Here is a 21,742-nt window from a genome sequence, read left to right on the forward strand (position 1 = left end):
CTATATAAAATACTGAAGTATGTGATGTGGGCAATATCAGGCTACATCTACATAGAGTCTATAAGAGTGTAACCGATGTGAAATGGCTAGCTAGTTAGCGGGGTGCGCGCTAATAGCGTTTTAATCGGTGACGTCACTCGCTCTGAGACCTTGAAGTAGTTGTTTCCCTTGGTCTGCAAGAGACATGGATAATGATGCTTCGAGGGTGACTGTTGTGTGCAGGTCCCTGGTTCGAGCCCGGGTGAGGAGGACGGAAAGCAAAACTGTTACAAGATCATTCATATCAAGTTTAATGCCATTGTAGTTCTAGGCGGCAGCCGTTGGGTCAGTAACCGAAAGGTTGCTGGATCGAATCCCCAAGCTGACGAGGTAAAAATCTGTCTTTCAGCCCCGAAACATTGCACTGTTCCTCGGTAAGCCGTAATTGTAAATAAGCATTTTCTGTTAACTGCCTAGTTTTTTTTAAAAAGGGGCAAAAATGAACCCGAGGATGAACATTGAGTATTTCTTGAGTTAAATATACCATAACATTTAATATATATATATATATATAAAAAAAAGAATTCAATATATTTGGTACCATGGAGAAATGTGTCGCATGATCCAGAACGGTCCATAGAATGAACCCAGATAGCATGAACAGTGCCAGTCTCTCTAGACATCCGCGTTGCCTCCCATACTTCTCAAATTGTCCGCCTATGTGTCTAGTTCTTCAGACATATGCCATCATGCTCATGGGACTTTTATACTGAACTCCATGTTGAAGTGAGCTTGTTCGAAGGCATCAACGATTTTGCCGGCGAGAAGCGCACGCAGTTGCATCTTCATGAAACTAGGGTGGGGATAATGAATTAAACCAGCACGTACATTGATACATTCAGTTTGCGGTCTGGTCTGTCATATTTAGGAGTTAACTGTAAGACTATATTGTGCTTTTCCATAATATTCTCTGTTTGTTGAGTAACATTTCGCGAAGATGTCTGTGGTAGGATTCGACGTCGGGTTTCTGAACTGCTATGTTGCGGTAGCTAGAGCCGGAGGAATAGAAACCGTAGCCAATGAATACAGCGATCGATGTACACCGTAAGTGACATTTTATATTTTGTGTGAGTTATTCTGCTTGTTGTGAATTGTACAATTTCAACCGGTTTACTTCTAAAGGAATTGAGAAACTAGAGAGATGAGAATACATTTTGTGGCCTTGACAGACGGGGAGATGCGCTATAACATTAGCGGAGCAACTCGCCAACTAACGACCAGCGTTGCAACAGCACGTTGTTAGTGAGACCGATCACCCCATGACTTGTAAAAAAAAAACAACTAGCAATCGTTGTACTCTGTTTAGCTATTTTACTAATTAAACGATACGCCATTTGAAGCCTTAACTTGTTTTCCTCACCTAACATCTTGTGTGTTTTCGAAGACAATGGGGGGGGTTAATTGTTGTCCCCTGTTTTAAGGGGTTAATTTTTCAATAAAGTATGAATGGGCGCATGAATCCTACTTGGAGGAGGCCTGCAATCTCTTGACATCAGTGGACTTGTTCATAGGAATCATGTGTATTCTGACTTTTATTATTAGCCAGCTAATAAAACACATTTAGATGGACAATTTTAATGCTACTGTGTTATCCTAGCTAGCGCTGTTATCTTATTTCAATTTGTAAGTCGCTCTGGATAAGAGCGTCTGCTAAATGACTTAAATGTAAATGTAAATTACGGCGAGCCCTGTGAAAACAGACAAGCATTTTACTGATGTTTATTCCGCTGTCATTCTTTCAGAGCATGCGTGTCATTTGGACCACGGAATCGATCTATTGGTGCAGCTGCAAAAAGCCAGGTATGTTTTGATCGAGGGCGACCTTTACTTGATTATTTATTTGATTAGTGACACATTGAGGGTGTGACTCTTCTAGCAAGTTCTATGGTTTTGTGCTTATGCATAGAAATAGAGATTTCATATCCAGGCCAATATATATTGACCAGATGTAACTGGTAAAAACAGAAGAGAAGATCGTTATACATTTATACCCTCAAAGGACTCTAAATAAAACCATGGGGTCAATTTTGGCCGTTTTTTTTCATATCTAAAGTATTTGATAAGGGATTTCAACTATTCCATAATTTATAATTACTCCTTCCCCATTAGGTTGCAAATCATTAAATTACCTTTTTAATGTGAGATAATTATTTATTTTGCATAATGCATTGTGTTCTTTCCCTGCTAATCTAATATCAGGTCGTCACAAACTGCAAGAACACAGTCCAAGGGTTCAAGAGATTTCATGGCCGGGCGTTTTCTGACCCGTACATCCAGAGTTTGAAATCCAGCCTGGTTTACGACCTGGCACAGATGCCTTCGGGCACCACTGGCATCAAGGTAAAGCGAGATAACCGAGATCTGGCTGAAAGGGTGGGAAATATATGAATAGGCCTGATGGAGAGATGGGTCCCTTTCAATGATTTAATACATTACTCATCATCCTTGTCTAATCTGTAATCAACAAATATATATTGGTTGTCTATCCATCTGTCTTTGCTGGAAAATACTTTCATGTGTTTATTCTGTATTGTACTCTACCTGTGTGAACCCTAAAATCAAGCAATCGTTTACAATGACAACTGGTGTCTGTGTGTCCATTAGGTGATGTACATGGAGGAGGAGAAGGTGTTCAGCATTGAGCAGGTCACTGCCATGCTTCTGACCAAGATGAAGGAGACAGCTGAGCATGCACTGAAGAAACCCGTGGCTGACTGCGTTGTCTCTGTGAGTCAGTCATACTGCTGCAGCTCTAGAGAACAATACTTTTCATAGCTGGCAGATCTCCATAAGCCGGGACAAGTATGCTTTATTTGGTACAGCACAGTTGATAGATTCATAGATCAGTACATGCATACAGGACTGTTCTCATGTGATTATTAATATTTGACCATGCTGGTCATTTATGAACATTTGAACATCTTGGCCATGTTCTGTTATAATCTCCACCTGGCACAGCCAGAAGAGGACTGGTCACCCCTCATACCCTGGTTCCTCTCTGGGGTTTCTTCCTAGGTTTTGGCCTTCCTAGCCATTGTGCTTCTACACCTGCATTGCTTGCTGTTTGGAGTTTTAGGCTGGGTTTCTGTACAGCACTTTGAGATATCAACTGATGTAAGAAGGGCTATATAAATACATTTGATTTGGGAAAAAAAATAGATTGGAGTATCAATCTGCTGTGTGCTAGTGTGCACTGGGCGCTACACTTTACTGGAAGGACCAGGAATTTGGTCACATGTTAAACTGAGTTTGGACAGTTAGACTAAAGACCAGATATGAAAAACAATTTTGAATTGAGTTTCTACACCTGCTGAGTATTTGCATCCTTAATGTTATCCTCCCCAGGTCCCCTGCTACTACACGGACGCCGAGAGGAGATCCGTGGTGGACGCAGCACAGATCGCTGGACTCAACTGTCTGAGGCTCATGAATGAGACAACTGCAGGTATGGAGAGAGAGAGCTGTGTTGACCCCTAACAGAGTTACTGTAGCTATTTAACTCAACCACACCTTTATTATTTGATATTAAGGTGATAAGCTGTTTCATAATAAATCGTGATTATACCCATCTTTCTTACAGTGGCGTTGGCGTATGGGATCTACAAGCAGGACCTCCCTGCTCCAGAGGAAAAGCCCAGGATTGTGGTGTTTGTAGACATTGGACACTCTGGATACCAGACCTCTGTCTGTGCCTTCAACAAAGGCAAGCTGAAGGTGAGTGTCTTTTAATCAGGAGGCTATGGGGGTCATGCTAATTCTACAAATTAACAGTTTTTACTAAAAATGTCCACAAAAGAGTTACAGACAACTTCAATAACATCTTGGCTATTGAACAAAACAAGTGCTATAGGGCCCAGAGTTGTTCTGGTCAGGTCTCATGGGCTCAGGGAAAAACTCCCGGCCGTCATAATACATTTTTGCTCATATTCTTTAAAAACAAATTAAATACCATTTTCTTTTCCCTCAGATCCTTGCGACGGCCTGCGACCCGGAGCTGGGCGGGAAGGACTTTGACGAGATGCTGGTGAGACACTTCTGTGAGGAGTTTGGGAAGAAGTACAAGCTGGACGTGAAGACCAAGCCCAGGGCTCTGGTCAGGCTCTACCAGGAGTGTGAGAAACTCAAGAAGCTGATGAGCGCTAACTCCTCAGACCTGCCCCTCAACATCGAGTGCTTTATGAACGACATTGATGTGTCTGGAAAACTCAACAGGTATAGTGTTTTGTGAGTCTATGAGATTGTTGTAATCTCAATTGAGCACCTCCTTGATGTGTTCAACTGGTAAGTCTTACATGATCTACAGTACTAGATATGAGTCATTATTTTTTTGTCTTTGACGCAATTACCAAATGACAGTTATATTGTAAGTTTAGTGACACCTTAGAACACATTGTGGTCCTTGAACTCTAATGGCTTTATCACAGAAGTTTGCATATTTATGCATACATACGTAGGATTTAATTTGACTAGTTTCTTACAGCAGGAAAATAATCTTGCCACAACATAATTAATGGACATTTTTTTTGTCAGGGTTGATATATTTTTAGTTAGGGAAAATCAAGTCTGACATTTCTAATTGGATATTACAAACTTTTTAGGAGCCTTTTTTAAAATCCTTGAATGCGCTATAAACACGTTTCCTGCAACAACGGGGTGATCAAATTAAGGTCCTATGTCTGCATCTGAATTTTATCTAGGGGTCAATTTGAGGAGATGTGTGCTGACGTTCTGGCCAGAGTGGAGACACCACTGCACAACCTGATAGAGCAAGCCAGTGAGTATCGTAGGTTTGCATATAGCTTGCTTGAATCTTAGTACAGAATTTATCTTTGTATATAACATTGAGCATTATCTGTGTAGGCATTGACTATTGTCTTCATAGCATTGAGTTATGTCAGTGACTGTCAGGTCTAATTGGTGCCTTCCTTCCTGGTTCCTGTCCAATCAGAGCTTAAGAAGGAGGACATCTATGCGGTGGAAATAGTGGGCGGGGCCTCCCGTATCCCGTCTGTCAAAGAGAGGATCAGCAAGTTCTTTGGGAAGGAGCTGAGCACCACCCTGAATGCTGATGAGGCCGTGGCCAGAGGATGTGCCCTGCAGGTCTGATGATCTCTCTCTGTTCCCCCTGACCTTAACACACCCTTTGGATATCCAGGATTTGCTTGCACAGCAAATTAAATAAGAAAACTAAAGTTAGCCTCCAAACGCTTCTTTTACTATTATATGTCAATATTGGAGTACTAATGTTCATGATTCCAACGTTTTGTAGATGTAATTCTTACCAGCAGACCCTAATTCATTGTTGTTTTCTACTGGAGTACAGTGATGGAATTATTGTTTGCCTCCCTGCTAAGAATATCCCCTGTCTGCCTCCTCAGTGTGCAATCCTGTCCCCTGCATTCAAAGTGCGTGAGTTCTCCATCACAGACGCAGTTGCTTACCCAATCTCTCTGAAATGGAACTCTGCTGCAGAGGAAGGCTTGAGGTAAGCTACAATGCATATGTTTCGTTAATTATCACCTTGATTTATAGATTTTTTTTGTTTCTGATAGCTTCAGTGTAGTTATTTTACTGCTAGTAAACTAGACTGTTATGTGTGTTGTTCATTGTGGTTATTTTAGTGTTAGTAAACTAGACTGTTATGTGTGTTGTTCATTGGTTATTTTAGTGCTAGTAAACTAGACTGTTATGTGTGTTGTCCATTGTGGTTATTTTACTGCTAGTAAACTAGACTGTTATGGGTGTTGTCCATTGTGGTTATTTTACTGCTAGTAAACTAGACTGTTATGGGTGTTGTCCATTGTGGTTATTTTAGTGCTAGTAAACTAGACTGTTATGGGTGTTGTCCATTGTGGTTATTTTAATGTTAGTAAACTAGACTTATGGGTGTTGTCCATTGTGGTTATTTTAGTGCTAGTAAACTAGACTGTTATGGGTGTTGTCCATTGTGGTTATTTTAATGTTAGTAAACTAGACTGTTATGGGTGTTGTCCATTGTGGTTATTTTACTGCTAGTAAACTAGACTGTTATGGGTGTTGTCCATTGTGGTTATTTTACTGCTAGTAAACTAGACTGTTATGGGTGTTGTCCATTGTGGTTATTTTACTGCTAGTAAACTAGACTGTTATGTGTGTTGTCCATTGTGGTTATTTTACTGCTAGTAAACTAGACTGTTATGCATGTTGTCCCATTGGTTATTTTACTGCTAGTAAACTAGACTGTTATGGGTGTTGTCCATTGTGGTTATTTTACTGCTAGTAAACTAGACTGTTATGGGTGTTGTCCATTGTGGTTATTTTACTGCTAGTAAACTAGACTGTTATGGGTGTTGTCCATTGTGGTTATTTTACTGCTAGTAAACTAGACTGTTATGGGTGTTGTCCATTGTGGTTATTTTACTGCTAGTAAACTAGACTGTTATGCATGTTGTCCATTGTGGTTATTTTACTGCTAGTAAACTAGACTGTTATGGGTGTTGTCCATTGTGGTTATTTTACTGCTAGTAAACTAGACTGTTATGGGTGTTGTCCATTGTGGTTATTTTACTGCTAGTAAACTAGACTGTTATGGGTGTTGTCCATTGTGGTTATTTTACTGCTAGTAAACTAGACTGTTATGGGTGTTGTCCATTGTGGTTATTTTAGTGTTAGTAAACTAGACTGTTATGCATGTTGTCCATTGTGGTTATTTTAGTGTTAGTAAACTAGACTGTTATGTGTGTTGTCCATTGTGGTTATTTTAGTGCTAGTAAACTAGACTGTTATGGGTGTTGTCCATTGTGGTTATTTTAATGTTAGTAAACTAGACTGTTATGGGTGTTGTCCATTGTGGTTATTTTACTGCTAGTAAACTAGACTGTTATGTGTGTTGTCCATTGTGGTTATTTTAGTGCTAGTAAACTAGACTGTTATGTGTGTTGTCCATTGTGGTTATTTTAGTGCTAGTAAACTAGACTGTTATGGGTGTTGTCCATTGTGGTTATTTTAATGTTAGTAAACTAGACTGTTATGGGTGTTGTCCATTGTGGTTATTTTAGTGCTAGTAAACTAGACTGTTATGTGTGTTGTCCATTGTGGTTATTTTAGTGCTAGTAAACTAGACTGTTATGTGTGTTGTCCATTGTGGTTATTTTACTGCTAGTAAACTAGACTGTTATGTGTGTTGTCCCATTGGTTATTTTAGTGCTAGTAAACTAGACTGTTATGGGTGTTGTCCATTGTGGTTATTTTACTGCTAGTAAACTAGACTGTTATGGGTGTTGTCCATTGTGGTTATTTTACTGCTAGTAAACTAGACTGTTATGGGTGTTGTCCATTGTGGTTATTTTACTGCTAGTAAACTAGACTGTTATGGGTGTTGTCCATTGTGGTTATTTTACTGTTAGTAAACTAGACTGTTATGGGTGTTGTCCATTGTGGTTATTTTACTGCTAGTAAACTAGACTGTTATGGGTGTTGTCCATTGTGGTTATTTTACTGCTAGTAAACTAGACTGTTATGGGTGTTGTCCATTGTGGTTATTTTACTGCTAGTAAACTAGACTGTTATGTGTGTTGTCCATTGTGGTTATTTTACTGCTAGTAAACTAGACTGTAATGCATGTTGTCCATTGTGGTTATTTTACTGCTAGTAAACTAGACTGTTATGGGTGTTGTCCATTGTGGTTATTTTACTGCTAGTAAACTAGACTGTTATGGGTGTTGTCCATTGTGGTTATTTTACTGCTAGTAAACTAGACTGTTATGGGTGTTGTCCATTGTGGTTATTTTACTGCTAGTAAACTAGACTGTTATGGGTGTTGTCCATTGTGGTTATTTTACTGCTAGTAAACTAGACTGTTATGGGTGTTGTCCATTGTGGTTATTTTACTGCTAGTAAACTAGACTGTTATGCATGTTGTCCATTGTGGTTATTTTACTGCTAGTAAACTAGACTGTTATGGGTGTTGTCCATTGTGGTTATTTTACTGCTAGTAAACTAGACTGTTATGGGTGTTGTCCATTGTGGTTATTTTACTGCTAGTAAACTAGACTGTTATGTGTGTTGTCCCATTGGTTATTTTAGTGCTAGTAAACTAGACTGTTATGGGTGTTGTCCATTGTGGTTATTTTACTGCTAGTAAACTAGACTGTTATGGGTGTTGTCCATTGTGGTTATTTTACTGCTAGTAAACTAGACTGTTATGCATGTTGTCCCATTGTAGTTATTTTAAACTAGACTGTTATGTAAACTTTAGAAACTGTAATGCATGTTGTCCCATTGTAGTTATTTTACTGCTAGTAAACTAGACTGTAATGGGTGTTGTCCATTGTGGTTATTTTACTGCTAGTAAACTAGACTGTTATGGGTGTTGTCCATTGTGGTTATTTTACTGCTAGTAAACTAGACTGTTATGGGTGTTGTCCATTGTGGTTATTTTAGTGTTAGTAAACTAGACTGTTATGCATGTTGTCCCATTGTGGTTATTTTAGTGTTAGTAAACTAGACTGTTATGCGTGTTGTTCATTGTAGCGATTGCGAGGTATTCCCAAAGAACCATGCTGCACCCTTCTCCAAAGTGTTGACTTTCTACCGGAGGGAGCCTTTCTCTCTGGAAGCCTACTACAACACCCCCAAAGAGCTGCCGTACCCCGACCCCACCATAGGTATGTACACTGCGTTGACTGCTCTATGAACAACGCTCCTGTGGGTCCTTTTCTGTCTGCCATCAGTATCTTCTATAGAAACATAGTCAGTCATGCATCCTAGCAGCAGTATCTTCTATAGAAACATAGTCAGTCATGCATCCCAGCAGCAGTATCTTCTATAGAAACATAGTCAGTCATGCATCCTAGCAGCAGTATCTTCTATAGAAACATAGTCAGTCATGCATCCTAGCAGCAGTATCTTCTATAGAAACAGTCAGTCATGCATCCTAGCAGCAGTATCTTCTATAGAAACATAGTCAGTCATGCATCCCAGCAGCAGTATCTTCTATAGAAACATAGTCAGTCATGCATCCTAGCAGCAGTATCTTCTATAGAAACATAGTCAGTCATGCATCCTAGCAGCAGTATCTTCATATAGAAACATAGTCAGTCATGCATCCTAGCAGCAGTATCTTCTATAGAAACATAGTCAGTCATGCATCCCAGCAGCAGTATCTTCTATAGAAACATAGTCAGTCATGCATCCTAGCAGCAGTATCTTCTATAGAAACATAGTCAGTCATGCATCCTAGCAGCAGTATCTTCTATAGAAACATAGTCAGTCATGCATCCTAGCAGCAGTATCTTCTATAGAAACATAGTCAGTCATGCATCCTAGCAGCAGTATCTTCTATAGAAACATAGTCAGTCATGCATCCTAGCAGCAGTATCTTCTATAGAAACATAGTCAGTCATGCATCCTAGCAGCAGTATCTTCTATAGAAACATAGTCAGTCATGCATCCTAGCAGCAGTATCTTCTATAGAAACATAGTCAGTCATGCATCCTAGCAGCAGTATCTTCTATAGAAACATAGTCAGTCATGCATCCTAGCAGCAGTATCTTCTATAGAAACATAGTCAGTCATGCATCCCAGCAGCAGTATCTTCTATAGAAACATAGTCAGTCATGCATCCCAGCAGCAGTATCTTCTATAGAAACATAGTCAGTCATGCATCCTAGCAGCAGTATCTTCTATAGAAACATAGTCAGTCATGCATCCTAGCAGCAGTATCTTCTATAGAAACATAGTCAGTCATGCATCCTAGCAGCAGTATCTTCTATAGAAACATAGTCAGTCATGCATCCCAGCAGCAGTATCTTCTATAGAAACATAGTCAGTCATGCATCCCAGCAGCAGTATCTTCTATAGAAACATAGTCAGTCATGCATCCTAGCAGCAGTATCTTCTATAGAAACATAGTCAGTCATGCATCCTAGCAGCAGTATCTTCTATAGAAACATAGTCAGTCATGCATCCCAGCAGCAGTATCTTCTATAGAAACATAGTCAGTCATGCATCCTAGCAGCAGTATCTTCTATAGAAACATAGTCAGTCATGCATCCTAGCAGCAGTATCTTCTATAGAAACATAGTCAGTCATGCATCCCAGCAGCAGTATCTTCTATAGAAACATAGTCAGTCATGCATCCTAGCAGCAGTATCTTCTATAGAAACATAGTCAGTCATGCATCCTAGCAGCAGTATCTTCTATAGAAACATAGTCAGTCATGCATCCTAGCAGCAGTATCTTCTATAGAAACATAGTCAGTCATGCATCCCAGCAGCAGTATCTTCTATAGAAACATAGTCAGTCATGCATCCTAGCAGCAGTATCTTCTATAGAAACATAGTCAGTCATGCATCCTAGCAGCAGTATCTTCTATAGAAACATAGTCAGTCATGCATCCTAGCAGCAGTATCTTCTATAGAAACATAGTCAGTCATGCATCCTAGCAGCAGTATCTTCTATAGAAACATAGTCAGTCATGCATCCTAGCAGCAGTATCTTCTATAGAAACATAGTCAGTCATGCATCCTAGCATATCTTCTAGCAAACATAGTCAGTCATGCATCCCAGCAACATAGTCAGTCATGCATCCTAGCAGCAATATCTTCTATAGAAACATAGTCAGTCATGCATCCTAGCAGCAGTATCTTCTATAGAAACATAGTCAGTCATGCATCCTAGCAGCAGTATCTTCTATAGAAACATAGTCAGTCATGCATCCTAGCAGCAGTATCTTCTATAGAAACATAGTCAGTCATGCATCCTAGCAGCAGTATCTTCTATAGAAACATAGTCAGTCATGCATCCCAGCAGCAGTATCTTCTATAGAAACATAGTCAGTCATGCATCCCAGCAGCAGTATCTTCTATAGAAACATAGTCAGTCATGCATCCTAGCAGCAGTATCTTCTATAGAAACATAGTCAGTCATGCATCCTAGCAGCAGTATCTTCTATAGAAACATAGTCAGTCATGCATCCTAGCAGCAGTATCTTCTATAGAAACATAGTCAGTCATGCATCCCAGCAGCAGTATCTTCTATAGAAACATAGTCAGTCATGCATCCTAGCAGCAGTATCATTCATCCCAGCAGCAGTATAGAAACATAGTCAGTCATGCATCCTAGCAGCAGTATCTTCTATAGAAACATAGTCAGTCATGCATCCCAGCAGCAGTATCTTCTATAGAAACATAGTCAGTCATGCATCCTAGCAGCAGTATCTTCTATAGAAACATAGTCAGTCATGCATCCCAGCAGCAGTATCTTTTCAAAAAGGCTTGTGGACTACAGTTTGCAATATGAAACTTATTGACTTGCCAATTCATTTTGTAAAAATATTAATGTATAACTGTTTTTGCTATGTGTCTATAATGCAAGTTTCCCCCTATGGACAATAAATTATAGGCCAGTTGGTCATTCGTTTTTCCTGTGAAATGTACCAACTGTGTGCCATTACCACCTTATTTCCTGTGTCCTTTCCTATAGGTCAGTTTGTGATCCAGAAGGTGGTGCCCCAGGCGTCTGGGGAGAGCTCCAAGGTCAAGGTGAAAGTGAGGGTCAACATCCACGGCATCTTCAGCGTCTCCTCAGCCTCGCTGGTGGAGGTCCAGAAGACCGAGGAAGGAGAGGAGCCCATGGACACAGAACAGCAGGCAACACCAGAGAAAGAGGAAGAGAAAGAGGTGACTGTTAATAATCATATTCTTTCAAATTGAATACAGGATTTTAATTTGACCAAAGTGTCTTATTCAGTACACAGACAGTTAACTTTGTACATCATTGAAAGATAGGCCTACAAATGCTCTATTAAACTATACCACCTGAGGAAGAGGAGGTTCAGTTAGGTACACTACTATATTGTGATGACACTGCTACCTGGAAGTCTGTCTGTCATTGGCCAGAGATGTGGCGTTAATGAAGTGACCTGCGCTCTCTGCAGGGCAACATGCAGACTGACCAGGATGAGACAAAGGCCCAAGGAGATGGACAGAAAGAGACAGAAGAGGAGAAGAAGACGCCGCCGGAGAATGAGGAAATGGAGGTAATATAGAATATTCCGTTTTATGTCCTGAGACGTTTGACATCTATGATCATGACTTTTATGGTAGTGGAGCACTGCAGTTTGTAGAGGCTTAGACAAAAATGAGAAGCCTGGTCCCAGATCAGTTTGTGTTGTCTTGCCAACGACCAGCTGACCAGACAGAACAAACCCATCTCCGAGCAGGCTGAAAAACGTTTACCAGGAGTGAAGAGCACTACTTTATGGATATTTAGTATCAATGATGCTGTTTCCCACTCCTCTCTCCCCAGACCTCTCCAGAGGAGAGTAAGACAGAGAAGAAGTCTGACCAGCCTCCCCAGGCCAAGAAGCCCAAAGTCAAGACAAAAGTCTTGGAGCTTCCCATTGAGAACAGCCCTCAGTGGGAGCTGGCCATCGACATGCTCAACCTCTTTGTAGAAAATGAGGTAATACATTATTATCTGACATCTGTGGATTGTTTTGTTGACCTATTGTGTTTCTCCTTACTGCTGTCCTCTCTGTTTCTTTTATCTCTGTCTGTTATGTCATTCTGTGTTGTATTCATCAGGCTGTTGCTATATACTTGTCTTTTACACATTTCTCTCTCTCTGTTTTGAGTCGTGCTTAAAAGAGTGTTCTGTAACTTGAAGTGGTTGATTTTTGTCTGGTTTCAACAGGGTAAAATGATCATGCAGGACAAGCTGGAGAAGGAGAGGAACGATGCTAAGAACTACGTGGAGGAGTATGTGTACGACATGAGGGACAAACTTCACGGCAGGCTGGAGAAATTTGTCAGTGAAGCTGTGAGTACTGTGGCTTTCTGTGGCACTTCCAACTGTCTGAAATTGGCTTCCCATGAAACACAAACGTGTTCATTAAAGGGATACTTTGGGATTTCCACAAATGAAGCTCTGACTACTTCCCTGGAGTCAGATGAACTTATGGAAGTAGATAAATGGCTCAATGCCAAAATCCTGAAGTATCCCTTTAACAACAATATATAAAGGGCTTTTTATAGTACTGTAGATCAGAATGGTCTTCTCTGTAATATGTTTACAACAGTATGTTTACTTTGACTGTTGTAGGATGGAATACCCTGTTAATAACTGTCTGGTAGGATGGGATACCCTGTTAATAACTGTCTGGTAGGATGGGATACCCTGTTAATAACTGTCTGGTAGGATGGGATACCCTGTTAATAACTGTGTGGTAGGATGGGATACCCTGTCATAACTATGTTAATAACTGTCTGGTAGGATGGGGATACCCTGTCCTTAACTGTGTTAATAACTGTCTGGTAGGATGGGATACCCTGTTAATAACTGTCTGGTAGGGTGGGATACCCTGTCCTTAACTGTGTTAATAACTGTCTGGTAGGATGGGGATACCCTGTCCTTAACTGTGTTAATAACTGTCTGGTAGGATGGGGATACCCTGTCCTTAACTGTGTTAATAACTGTCTGGTAGGATGGGATACCCTGTTAATAACTGTCTGGTAGGATGGGATACCCTGTTAATAACTGTCTGGTAGGATGGGATACCCTGTCCTTAACTATGTTAATAACTGTCTGGTAGGATGGGATACCCTGTCCTTAACTATGTTAATAACTGTCTGGTAGGATGGGATACCCTGTTAATAACTGTCTGGTAGGGTGGGATACCCTGTCCTTAACTGTGTTAATAACTGTCTGGTAGGATGGGATACCCTGTTAATAACTGTCTGGTAGGATGGGATACCCTGTTAATAACTGTCTGGTAGGATGGGATACCCTGTCCTTAACTATGTTAATAACTGTCTGGTAGGATGGGATACCCTGTCACTTAACTATGTTAATAACTGTCTGGTAGGATGGGATACCCTGTTAATAACTGTCTGGTAGGATGGGATACCCTGTCCTTAACTATGTTAATAACTGTCTGGTAGGATGGGATACCCTGTCCTTAACTATGTTAATAACTGTCTGGTAGGATGGGATACCCTGTCCTTAACTATGTTAATAACTGTCTGGTAGGATGGGATACCCTGTCCTTAACTATGTTAATAACTGTCTGGTAGGATGGGATACCCTGTCCTTAACTATGTTAATAACTGTCTGGTAGGATGGGATACCCTGTCCTTAACTATGTTAATAACTGTCTGGTAGGACCGGGATATCCTGTCATTAACTGTGTTCTTGACTGTGGTAGGACCGGGATATCCTGTCATTAACTGTGTTAATAACTGTGTGGTAGGACCGGGATATCCTGTCATTAACTGTGTTAATAACTGTGTGGTAGGACCGGGATATCCTGTCATTAACTATGTTTTTGACTGTGTGGTAGGACCGGGATATCCTGTCATTAACTATGTTTTTGACTGTGTGGTAGGACCGGGATATCCTGTAATTAACTGTGTTTTTGACTGTGTGGTAGGATCGGGATATCCTGTCATTAACTGTGTTAATAACTGTGTGGTAGGATCGGGATATCCTGTCATTAACTGTGTTAATAACTGTGTGGTAGGATCGGGATATCCTGTCATTAACTGTGTTAATAACTGTGTGGTAGGACCGGGATATCCTGTCATTAACTATGTTTTTGACTGTGTGGTAGGACCGGGATATCCTGTCATTAACTGTGTTTTTACTGTGTGGTAGGACCGGGATATCCTGTCATTAACTGTGTTAATAACTGTGTGGTAGGACCGGGATATCCTGTCATTAACTGTGTTTTTGACTGTGTGGTAGGACCGGGATATCCTGTCATTAACTGTTTTTTGACTGTGTGGTAGGATCGGGATATCCTGTCATTAACTGTGTTAATAACTGTGTGGTAGGATCGGGATATCCTGTCATTAACTGTGTTAATAACTGTGTGGTAGGATCGGGATGTCCTGTCATTAACTGTGTTAATAACTGTGTGGTAGGACCGGGATATCCTGTCATTAACTATGTTTTTGACTGTGTGGTAGGACCGGGATATCCTGTCATTAACTGTGTTAATAACTGTGTGGTAGGACCGGGATATCCTGTCATTAACTGTGTTAATAACTGTGTGGTAGGACCGGGATATCCTGTCACTACAACTGGAGGACACAGAGAACTGGCTGTATGAAGACGGAGAGGACCAACCTAAACAACAGTACATCGACAAACTGGCCGTGCTGAAGGTAAAGCTTACAGTGTTATACACTGTTACTGTAGGCCAGTTTCCCAGACCCTGATTAAGCCTAGTCTGAGGTAATGCTTTCCGTTTATCATTATGCGTCTCTCTCTCTACCGCACCTGCTGTCTTGACCTCTGAATGCTTGGCTATGCCAACTGCCATTTACTCCTGAGGTGCTGACCTGTTGCACCCTCTACAACCACTGTGATTATTATTTGACCCTGCTGGTCATCTATGAACATTTGAACATCTTGAAGAACAGTCTGCCCTTAATGGCCATGTACACTTTTATAATCTCTACCCGGCACAGCCAGAAGAGGAATGGCCTCAGAGCCTGGTTCCTCTCAATGTTTCTTCCTCGGTTCCTACCTTTTCTAGGGAGTTTTTCCTAGACACCGTGCTTTTACATCTGCATTGCTTGCTGTTTGGGTTTCTGTATAAGCACTTTCTGAAATTAGCTGATGTAAAAAAAAAAAAAGGCTTTATAAATTGATTGGATTGGTTGAAGCTTATCTCCCTACCATATCTAAGCCAATATGACCCCAATGTCGATGAAAATTGACAAATCAACTTGATTGGAGGTTCACAACACACTCTCTGCCTCTCGCCATGAGCCGTCCTGCCGTTACAGAGAACCACACACCCTGATTTTTAACAGGGTCATGAGCAATTGAGTTTGAAAGTATTTTCTTGCTATTACCTAGCTCAAATTCTAGGCGTTGGATTAAAACGAGACGATAGCTTCCATACAGTGACCATTTGACTTAAAAACATTTTTTGAATTGACTTAGTTTGTTGGTGCAACAGTTTCTATTACATAATGTATCTCTCTCACATGCACATTTCCGTCCATTAAGAACCAAAGAGGTGCTTTTTTTTTTTTCTTCTTTGTAGCATTTCTGACAATGCTGATAGATTTTCAGCCGAATCTCAGAATTCAATCTAACTGGGTCGATCGAACTGTGTTGCTCGGCAACAACACAGCTGCTGCTGCCTGCAACAGGCTGCCAGACATGAAAGTAGCTGCGGACTAAACTAGGCTACTGTAGATAACTAGCTATGTGGTGGTATTCAAGCTGAGGTTAAACAATCAATGCAAACATATATATTTTGATTAGCTCGCAAAAAGTTTAGCTAGTCTGTTTGAGAAGATTTGAATGCTAAGCATCCTGCATACAGGTTGTTTGATGTTCGATAGACCAACATAGAGACTCTCGTAGGTCAAAGCTGAATGCTGGAAAACCTTGGTAGAGCATGGGTGGAGTAGGCATTGTGGTGCTCGTGTCACTTTCCTTTTTTCGGGCTTCAGACCAATGCTTACTTCTCACTTAAAATTGTATTTTGTTTTTTGTCCTTGTGAGTTAAAGTTCTGTCAGGTCAATTGTGTGTTCTGCAAATTTCTGTTACATTTCGACGAAGTCAGATGAAAGTAGCATCACCAAAGTTTGAAAAATTAGTTTAATTTCTGTGTCGCTGACGCTCTCTAAAAATGCCTAGCCTTCCTCCTCAGTCTAGTTCTCAGCACAGTTCAAATGGGTCAGATTAGCCAATGTGTCTGACATGAGTGTCGTCTGCTGTCTCCAGAAACTGGGCCAGCCTATCCAGGAGAGGTACATGGAGTCTGAGGAAAGACCCAGAGCCTTCGATGACATGGGGAAACAGATCCAGATGTACATGAAGATCGTTGAAGCTTATAAAACCAAGGTACAGCTGCCCTTATACAGCCATGGTTCCCCTGCCCCTTATACAGCCATGGTTCCCCTGCCCTTATACAGCCAGGGTTCCCCTGCCCCTTATACAACCATGGTTCCCCTTCCCATGGTTCCCCTTATACAGCAATGGTTCCCCTGCCCTTATACAACCATGGTTCCCCTTCCCCTTATACAGCCATGGTTCCCCTTCCCCTTATACAACCATGGTTCCCCTTATACAGCCATGGTTCCCCTGCCCTTATACAGCCATGGTTCCCCTGCCCCCCTTATACAGCCATGGTTCCCCTGCCATGGTTCCCCCTTATACCAGCCCCTCCCCTTATACATGGTTCCCCTTCCCATGGTTCCCCTTTATACAGCCATGGTTCCCCTGCCCCTTATACAGCCATGGTTCCCCTGCCCTTATACAGCCAGGGTTCCCCTGCCCTTATACAGCCATGGTTCCCCTGCCCCTTATACAGCCATGGTTCCCCTGCCCCTTATACAGCCATGGTTCCCCTGCCCTTATACAGCCATGGTTCCCCTTCCCAGCCATGGTTCCCCTGCCCTTATACAGCCATGGTTCCCCTGCCCTTATACAGCCATGGTTCCCCTGCCCCTTATACACAGCCATGGTTCCCCTGCCCCTTATACAGCCATGGTTCCCCTGCCCAGCCATTATATACAGCCATGGTTCCCCTTCCCTTATACAGCCAGGGTTCCCATGGTTCCCCTGCCCCTTATACAGCCATGGTTCCCCTGCCCCTTATACAGCCATGGTTCCTTATACAGCCATTCCCCTGGTTCCCCTGCCCCTTATACAGCCATGGTTCCCCTGCCCCTTATACAGCCATGGTTCCCCCCCTTATACAGCCATGGTTCCCATGGTTCCCTGCCCTTATACAGCCATGGTTCCCCTGGTTCCCTTATACAGCCATGGTTCCCCTTCCCCTGCCCCATGGTTCCCCTGCCCCTTATACAGCCATGGTTCCCCTGCCCCTTATACAGCCATGGTTCCCCTGCCCCTTATACAGCCATGGTTCCCCTGCCCTTATACAGCCATGGTTCCCCTGCCCTTATACAGCCATGGTTCCCCTTCCCCTTATACAGCCATGGTTCCCCTGCCCCTTATACAGCCATGGTTCCCCTGCCCCTTATACAGCCATGGTTCCCCTGCCCTTATACAGCCATGGTTCCCCTGCCCCTTATACAGCCATGGTTCCCCTGCCCCTTATACAGCCATGGTTCCCCTGCCCCTTATACAGCCATGGTTCCCCTGCCCCTATACAGCCATGGTTCCCCTTCCCCAGCCATGGTTCCCCTGCCCCTTATACAGCCAAGGTTCCGCTGCCCCAGAGATCTAGAAGTAACCTGATACATTTGGATCATAATGCTCCACAGAACTACAACAATCATTCTAAGCCATTGCAAATATCAGACGTTGAGAATGGTTGCATTTCAGGAATGACCAAATGTGTATTGTATTATGCTACTAAATGGATATAAACTTTATTATTATTATTATTACTGGACTGCTACAATGGACGACATCTTTATTCTTTGCGTACCCCAGGAGGAGCAGGTACGACTGAGAAATCATAGAAATACTACTAGTAGTAGAAATGTAGTATAGTACAGTCGTTAATGCTAGAATGCACCATTGTCAAACGTCAGATGGCGTCACTCCGACTCGACCCTCAGTGCGGAATCGACGCACTATCTGACGTAAGACAATGAGAATACACAAGACTAGTTCTGTTAAAATGCAGTCCAGTTCACCAATCGTATCCTATTGTTACTTCCTACAGATACCTTCATATTCCAGTGTAGCAAGTTAAAAAAAAATATTCACAGCAATTCTAAAACCATTTGCAGATATCCCAAAGTTGTAAAAGCAGTTCGTAGGTGTGTGTGTGTGTGTGTGTGTGTGTGTGTGTGTGTGTGTGTGTGTGTGTATATGTATGTATGTGTTACAAAAGTGTCTTGGGGTTTGAGGGTGATATCAGAGGTTTGTCTTTCAGGAATGAACAAATGTGTCAGATGGTTCCTTGACTTGTCTTTCCATCCCCCAGGAAGAGCAGTATGATCATCTGGACCAGGAAGAGATCATCAAGGTGGATAAGATGGTGAATGATGCCATGATCTGGATGAACAGCAAGATGAACCAGCAGAGTAAACTGAGCTTGACTGTGGAGCCTGCTGTTAAAGTCAGAGAGATACAGGACAAGACTAAGGTGAGACTCTCTACAGTACGGCTCACTAACTACAGTACGGCTCACTCTACAGTACCGCTCACTAACTACAGTACGGCTCACTAACTACAGTACGGCTCACTAACTACAGTACGGCTCACTAACTACAGTACGGCTCACTAACTACAGTACCGCTCACTAACTACAGTACGGCTCACTCTACAGTACGGCTCACTCTACAGTACGGCTCACTCTACAGTACTGCTCACTAACTACAGTACGGCTCACTAACTACAGTACGGCTCACTCTACAGTACGGCTCACTAACTACAGCACGGCTCACTAACTACAGTACTGCTCACTAACTACAGTACTGCTCACTAACTACAGTACTGCTCACTAACTACAGCACTGCTCACTAACTACAGCACTGCTCACTAACTACAGCACTGCTCACTAACTACAGCACTGCTCACTAACTACAGCACTGCTCACTAACTACAGCACTGCTCACTAACTACAGCACTGCTCACTCTCTACAGCACTGCTCACTCACTACAGTACTGCTCACTCTCTACAGTACTGCTCACTCTCTACAGTACTGCTCACTCTCTACAGTACTGCTCACTCTCTACAGTACTGCTCACTCTCTACAGTACTGCTCACTCTCTACAGTACTGCTCACTCTCTACAGTACTGCTCACTAACTACAGTACGGCTCACTAACTACAGTACTGCTCACTAACTACAGCACTGCTCACTAACTACAGCACGGCTCACTAACTACAGTACGGCTCACTCTCTACAGTACGGCTCACTCTCTACAGTACGGCTCACTCTCTACAGTACGGCTCACTCTCTACAGTACGGCTCACTCTCTACAGTACGGCTCACTCTCTACAGTACGGCTCACTCTCTACAGTACGGCTCACTCTCTACAGTACGGCTCACTAACTACAGTACGGCTCACTAACTACAGTACGGCTCACTCTCTACAGTACGGCTCACTCTCTACAGTACGGCTCACTCTCTACAGTACGGCTCACTCTCTACAGTACGGCTCACTCTCTACAGTACGGCTCACTCTCTACAGTACGGCTCACTCTCTACAGTACGGCTCACTCTCTACAGTACTGCTCACTAACTACAGTACGGCTCACAAATCAGACTTAAATCTTGCGAAGTTAGATTTGTTTTGTTGCATTGAAGAGGGGCTGATATAACGTTGATTAGATCACAGAAAAAATGTTGAGCTATATAGTGCAAACCAATGGGGTGGACTCAGTGACGTTCAATGTCTTGCATCTCTGCCCCGCATGGCATTTCTTCTGCGCAGCATTCCTGTATGAAGTGCGCAGGCGGGCACATGTGCAGATTAGAGGGAATGTTGCTTGCAACCAAGCTGTACTGTGAATAATATTGCATTTTAGTCATGAATATCATTATACTATTGTAATGATGCATGCCAGCCTTCTGCTTCTCATCCAACTCAACATTACTTACACATGATCCTGTGATATGCTTGTAAAGTTATTCATAACATTCACTCTTTCCCCCTCAATAGGAGCTGTACTCCACCTGCAACCCCATCGTGACCAAGGCCAAGCCCAAGGTGGAACTGCCTAAGGAAGACAAGGCAGGGGAGCAGAATGGACCAGTCAACGGACAGGAGAAAGCCCCAGCAGAGGGCACCGAGAAGGGGACCGCCGACAGCACAGGCAACCCTCCCTCCACGGAATCCACCAACCCTAGACCTGACATGGACCTTGACTAAGCAGACGGACAAGCAGCAACCAGTGTCTCCTCTACCAGGGGCTGTGTCTTCATTTGAGAGTAGTCTCCTTCCCATGTTTCCTTGTCGCCTTCCCCTTTCAGTTCTGATAGGACTGGATAGATGAGTTCAACAAAAGCAAAACAAAACTCTACCTGCATGGTCTACCAAAAGGCATGCTGGATATATTAACTACAGTACTGTAGCACATTGCTCACGTCTTATCTAGCTTGTCAGATCTGTTGCGGTCAGGAAGGAATTAACCAAGGCAGCGAGGGAAGGAGGCAAAGGCAGGAATGAGACGCTGCCCAGATGTACCAGAGCTGCTAGTGAAGTGTAAACTCCTTGCTTGTCTCAAATGGCATCCCATTCACTATATAGTGCACTACTTCCCATTCACTATATAGTGCACTACTTCCTATTCACTCTATAGTGCACTACTTTTGGCCAGAGACTCTATATGCCCCTGATTTAAAAAAAAATAGTGTACTATATAGGGAATTGGTGCCATGATGTTGCCATTCACTCCACTTGTCAATGCAGGCAGCATTCTGTAATTTCGGCACATTGACCCCAGTACCTGATGATGGTGTATTTCTGCAGCCAATAGCATGTCCATTCTTTTTTGTTTTTGTTTTGCTGAAATAAAATTGAAAGAACCAACTGCAATAAGCCTGTTTGACGATGAGCGCTGTATCATGGTATTTATTTCTGTTTTGTGCTCTCTATAACTGTTCCGGGTCATTGTCACAATTTGAGTTTTAATAAAGTTATTGAAAACCGCTTCACGAGGCCCTTCTTTCAACATTATAGAGGAATGCAGTTTTTTGACTGAAACTACTCAATATCGCCACCTGGGCTATATAATGACTGGGCTATATAATGACTGGGCTATATAATGACTGGG

At 42.3% G+C, this 21,742-nt stretch overlaps 1 protein-coding gene across 3 annotated transcripts; it reads left to right on the forward strand.

The window, feature by feature from the left end:
• Positions 1-656: 656 nt before the first annotated feature.
• On the forward strand, positions 657-21,618 carry LOC118363229 (heat shock 70 kDa protein 4-like). Of its 3 annotated transcripts, none has more exons than XM_052487560.1 (19): positions 657-1,083; positions 1,782-1,839; positions 2,239-2,379; positions 2,644-2,766; positions 3,385-3,484; positions 3,620-3,753; positions 4,007-4,251; positions 4,737-4,822; positions 4,988-5,139; positions 5,418-5,524; positions 8,551-8,684; positions 11,503-11,699; positions 11,969-12,058; positions 12,328-12,483; positions 12,715-12,840; positions 15,078-15,185; positions 16,766-16,885; positions 18,945-19,106; positions 20,629-21,618. In XM_052487560.1, the coding sequence occupies exons 1-19, from the start codon at positions 977-979 to the stop codon at positions 20,836-20,838; spliced, it is 2,556 nt and encodes an 851-aa protein (XP_052343520.1). In that variant the 5' UTR covers positions 657-976; the 3' UTR covers positions 20,839-21,618. The 3 variants fall into 3 exon arrangements, with proteins under 3 accessions (XP_052343520.1, XP_052343518.1, XP_052343519.1); XM_052487558.1 differs by having other exon boundaries at positions 661-1,083; positions 11,957-12,058; XM_052487559.1 differs by having other exon boundaries at positions 664-1,083; positions 4,737-4,813; positions 11,957-12,058.
• The last annotated feature ends 124 nt before the right edge of the window (positions 21,619-21,742 follow it).

This window comes from Oncorhynchus keta, chromosome 30, assembly GCF_023373465.1.
Source record: "Oncorhynchus keta strain PuntledgeMale-10-30-2019 chromosome 30, Oket_V2, whole genome shotgun sequence".
NCBI classification, from domain to species: Eukaryota; Metazoa; Chordata; class Actinopteri; order Salmoniformes; family Salmonidae; genus Oncorhynchus; species Oncorhynchus keta.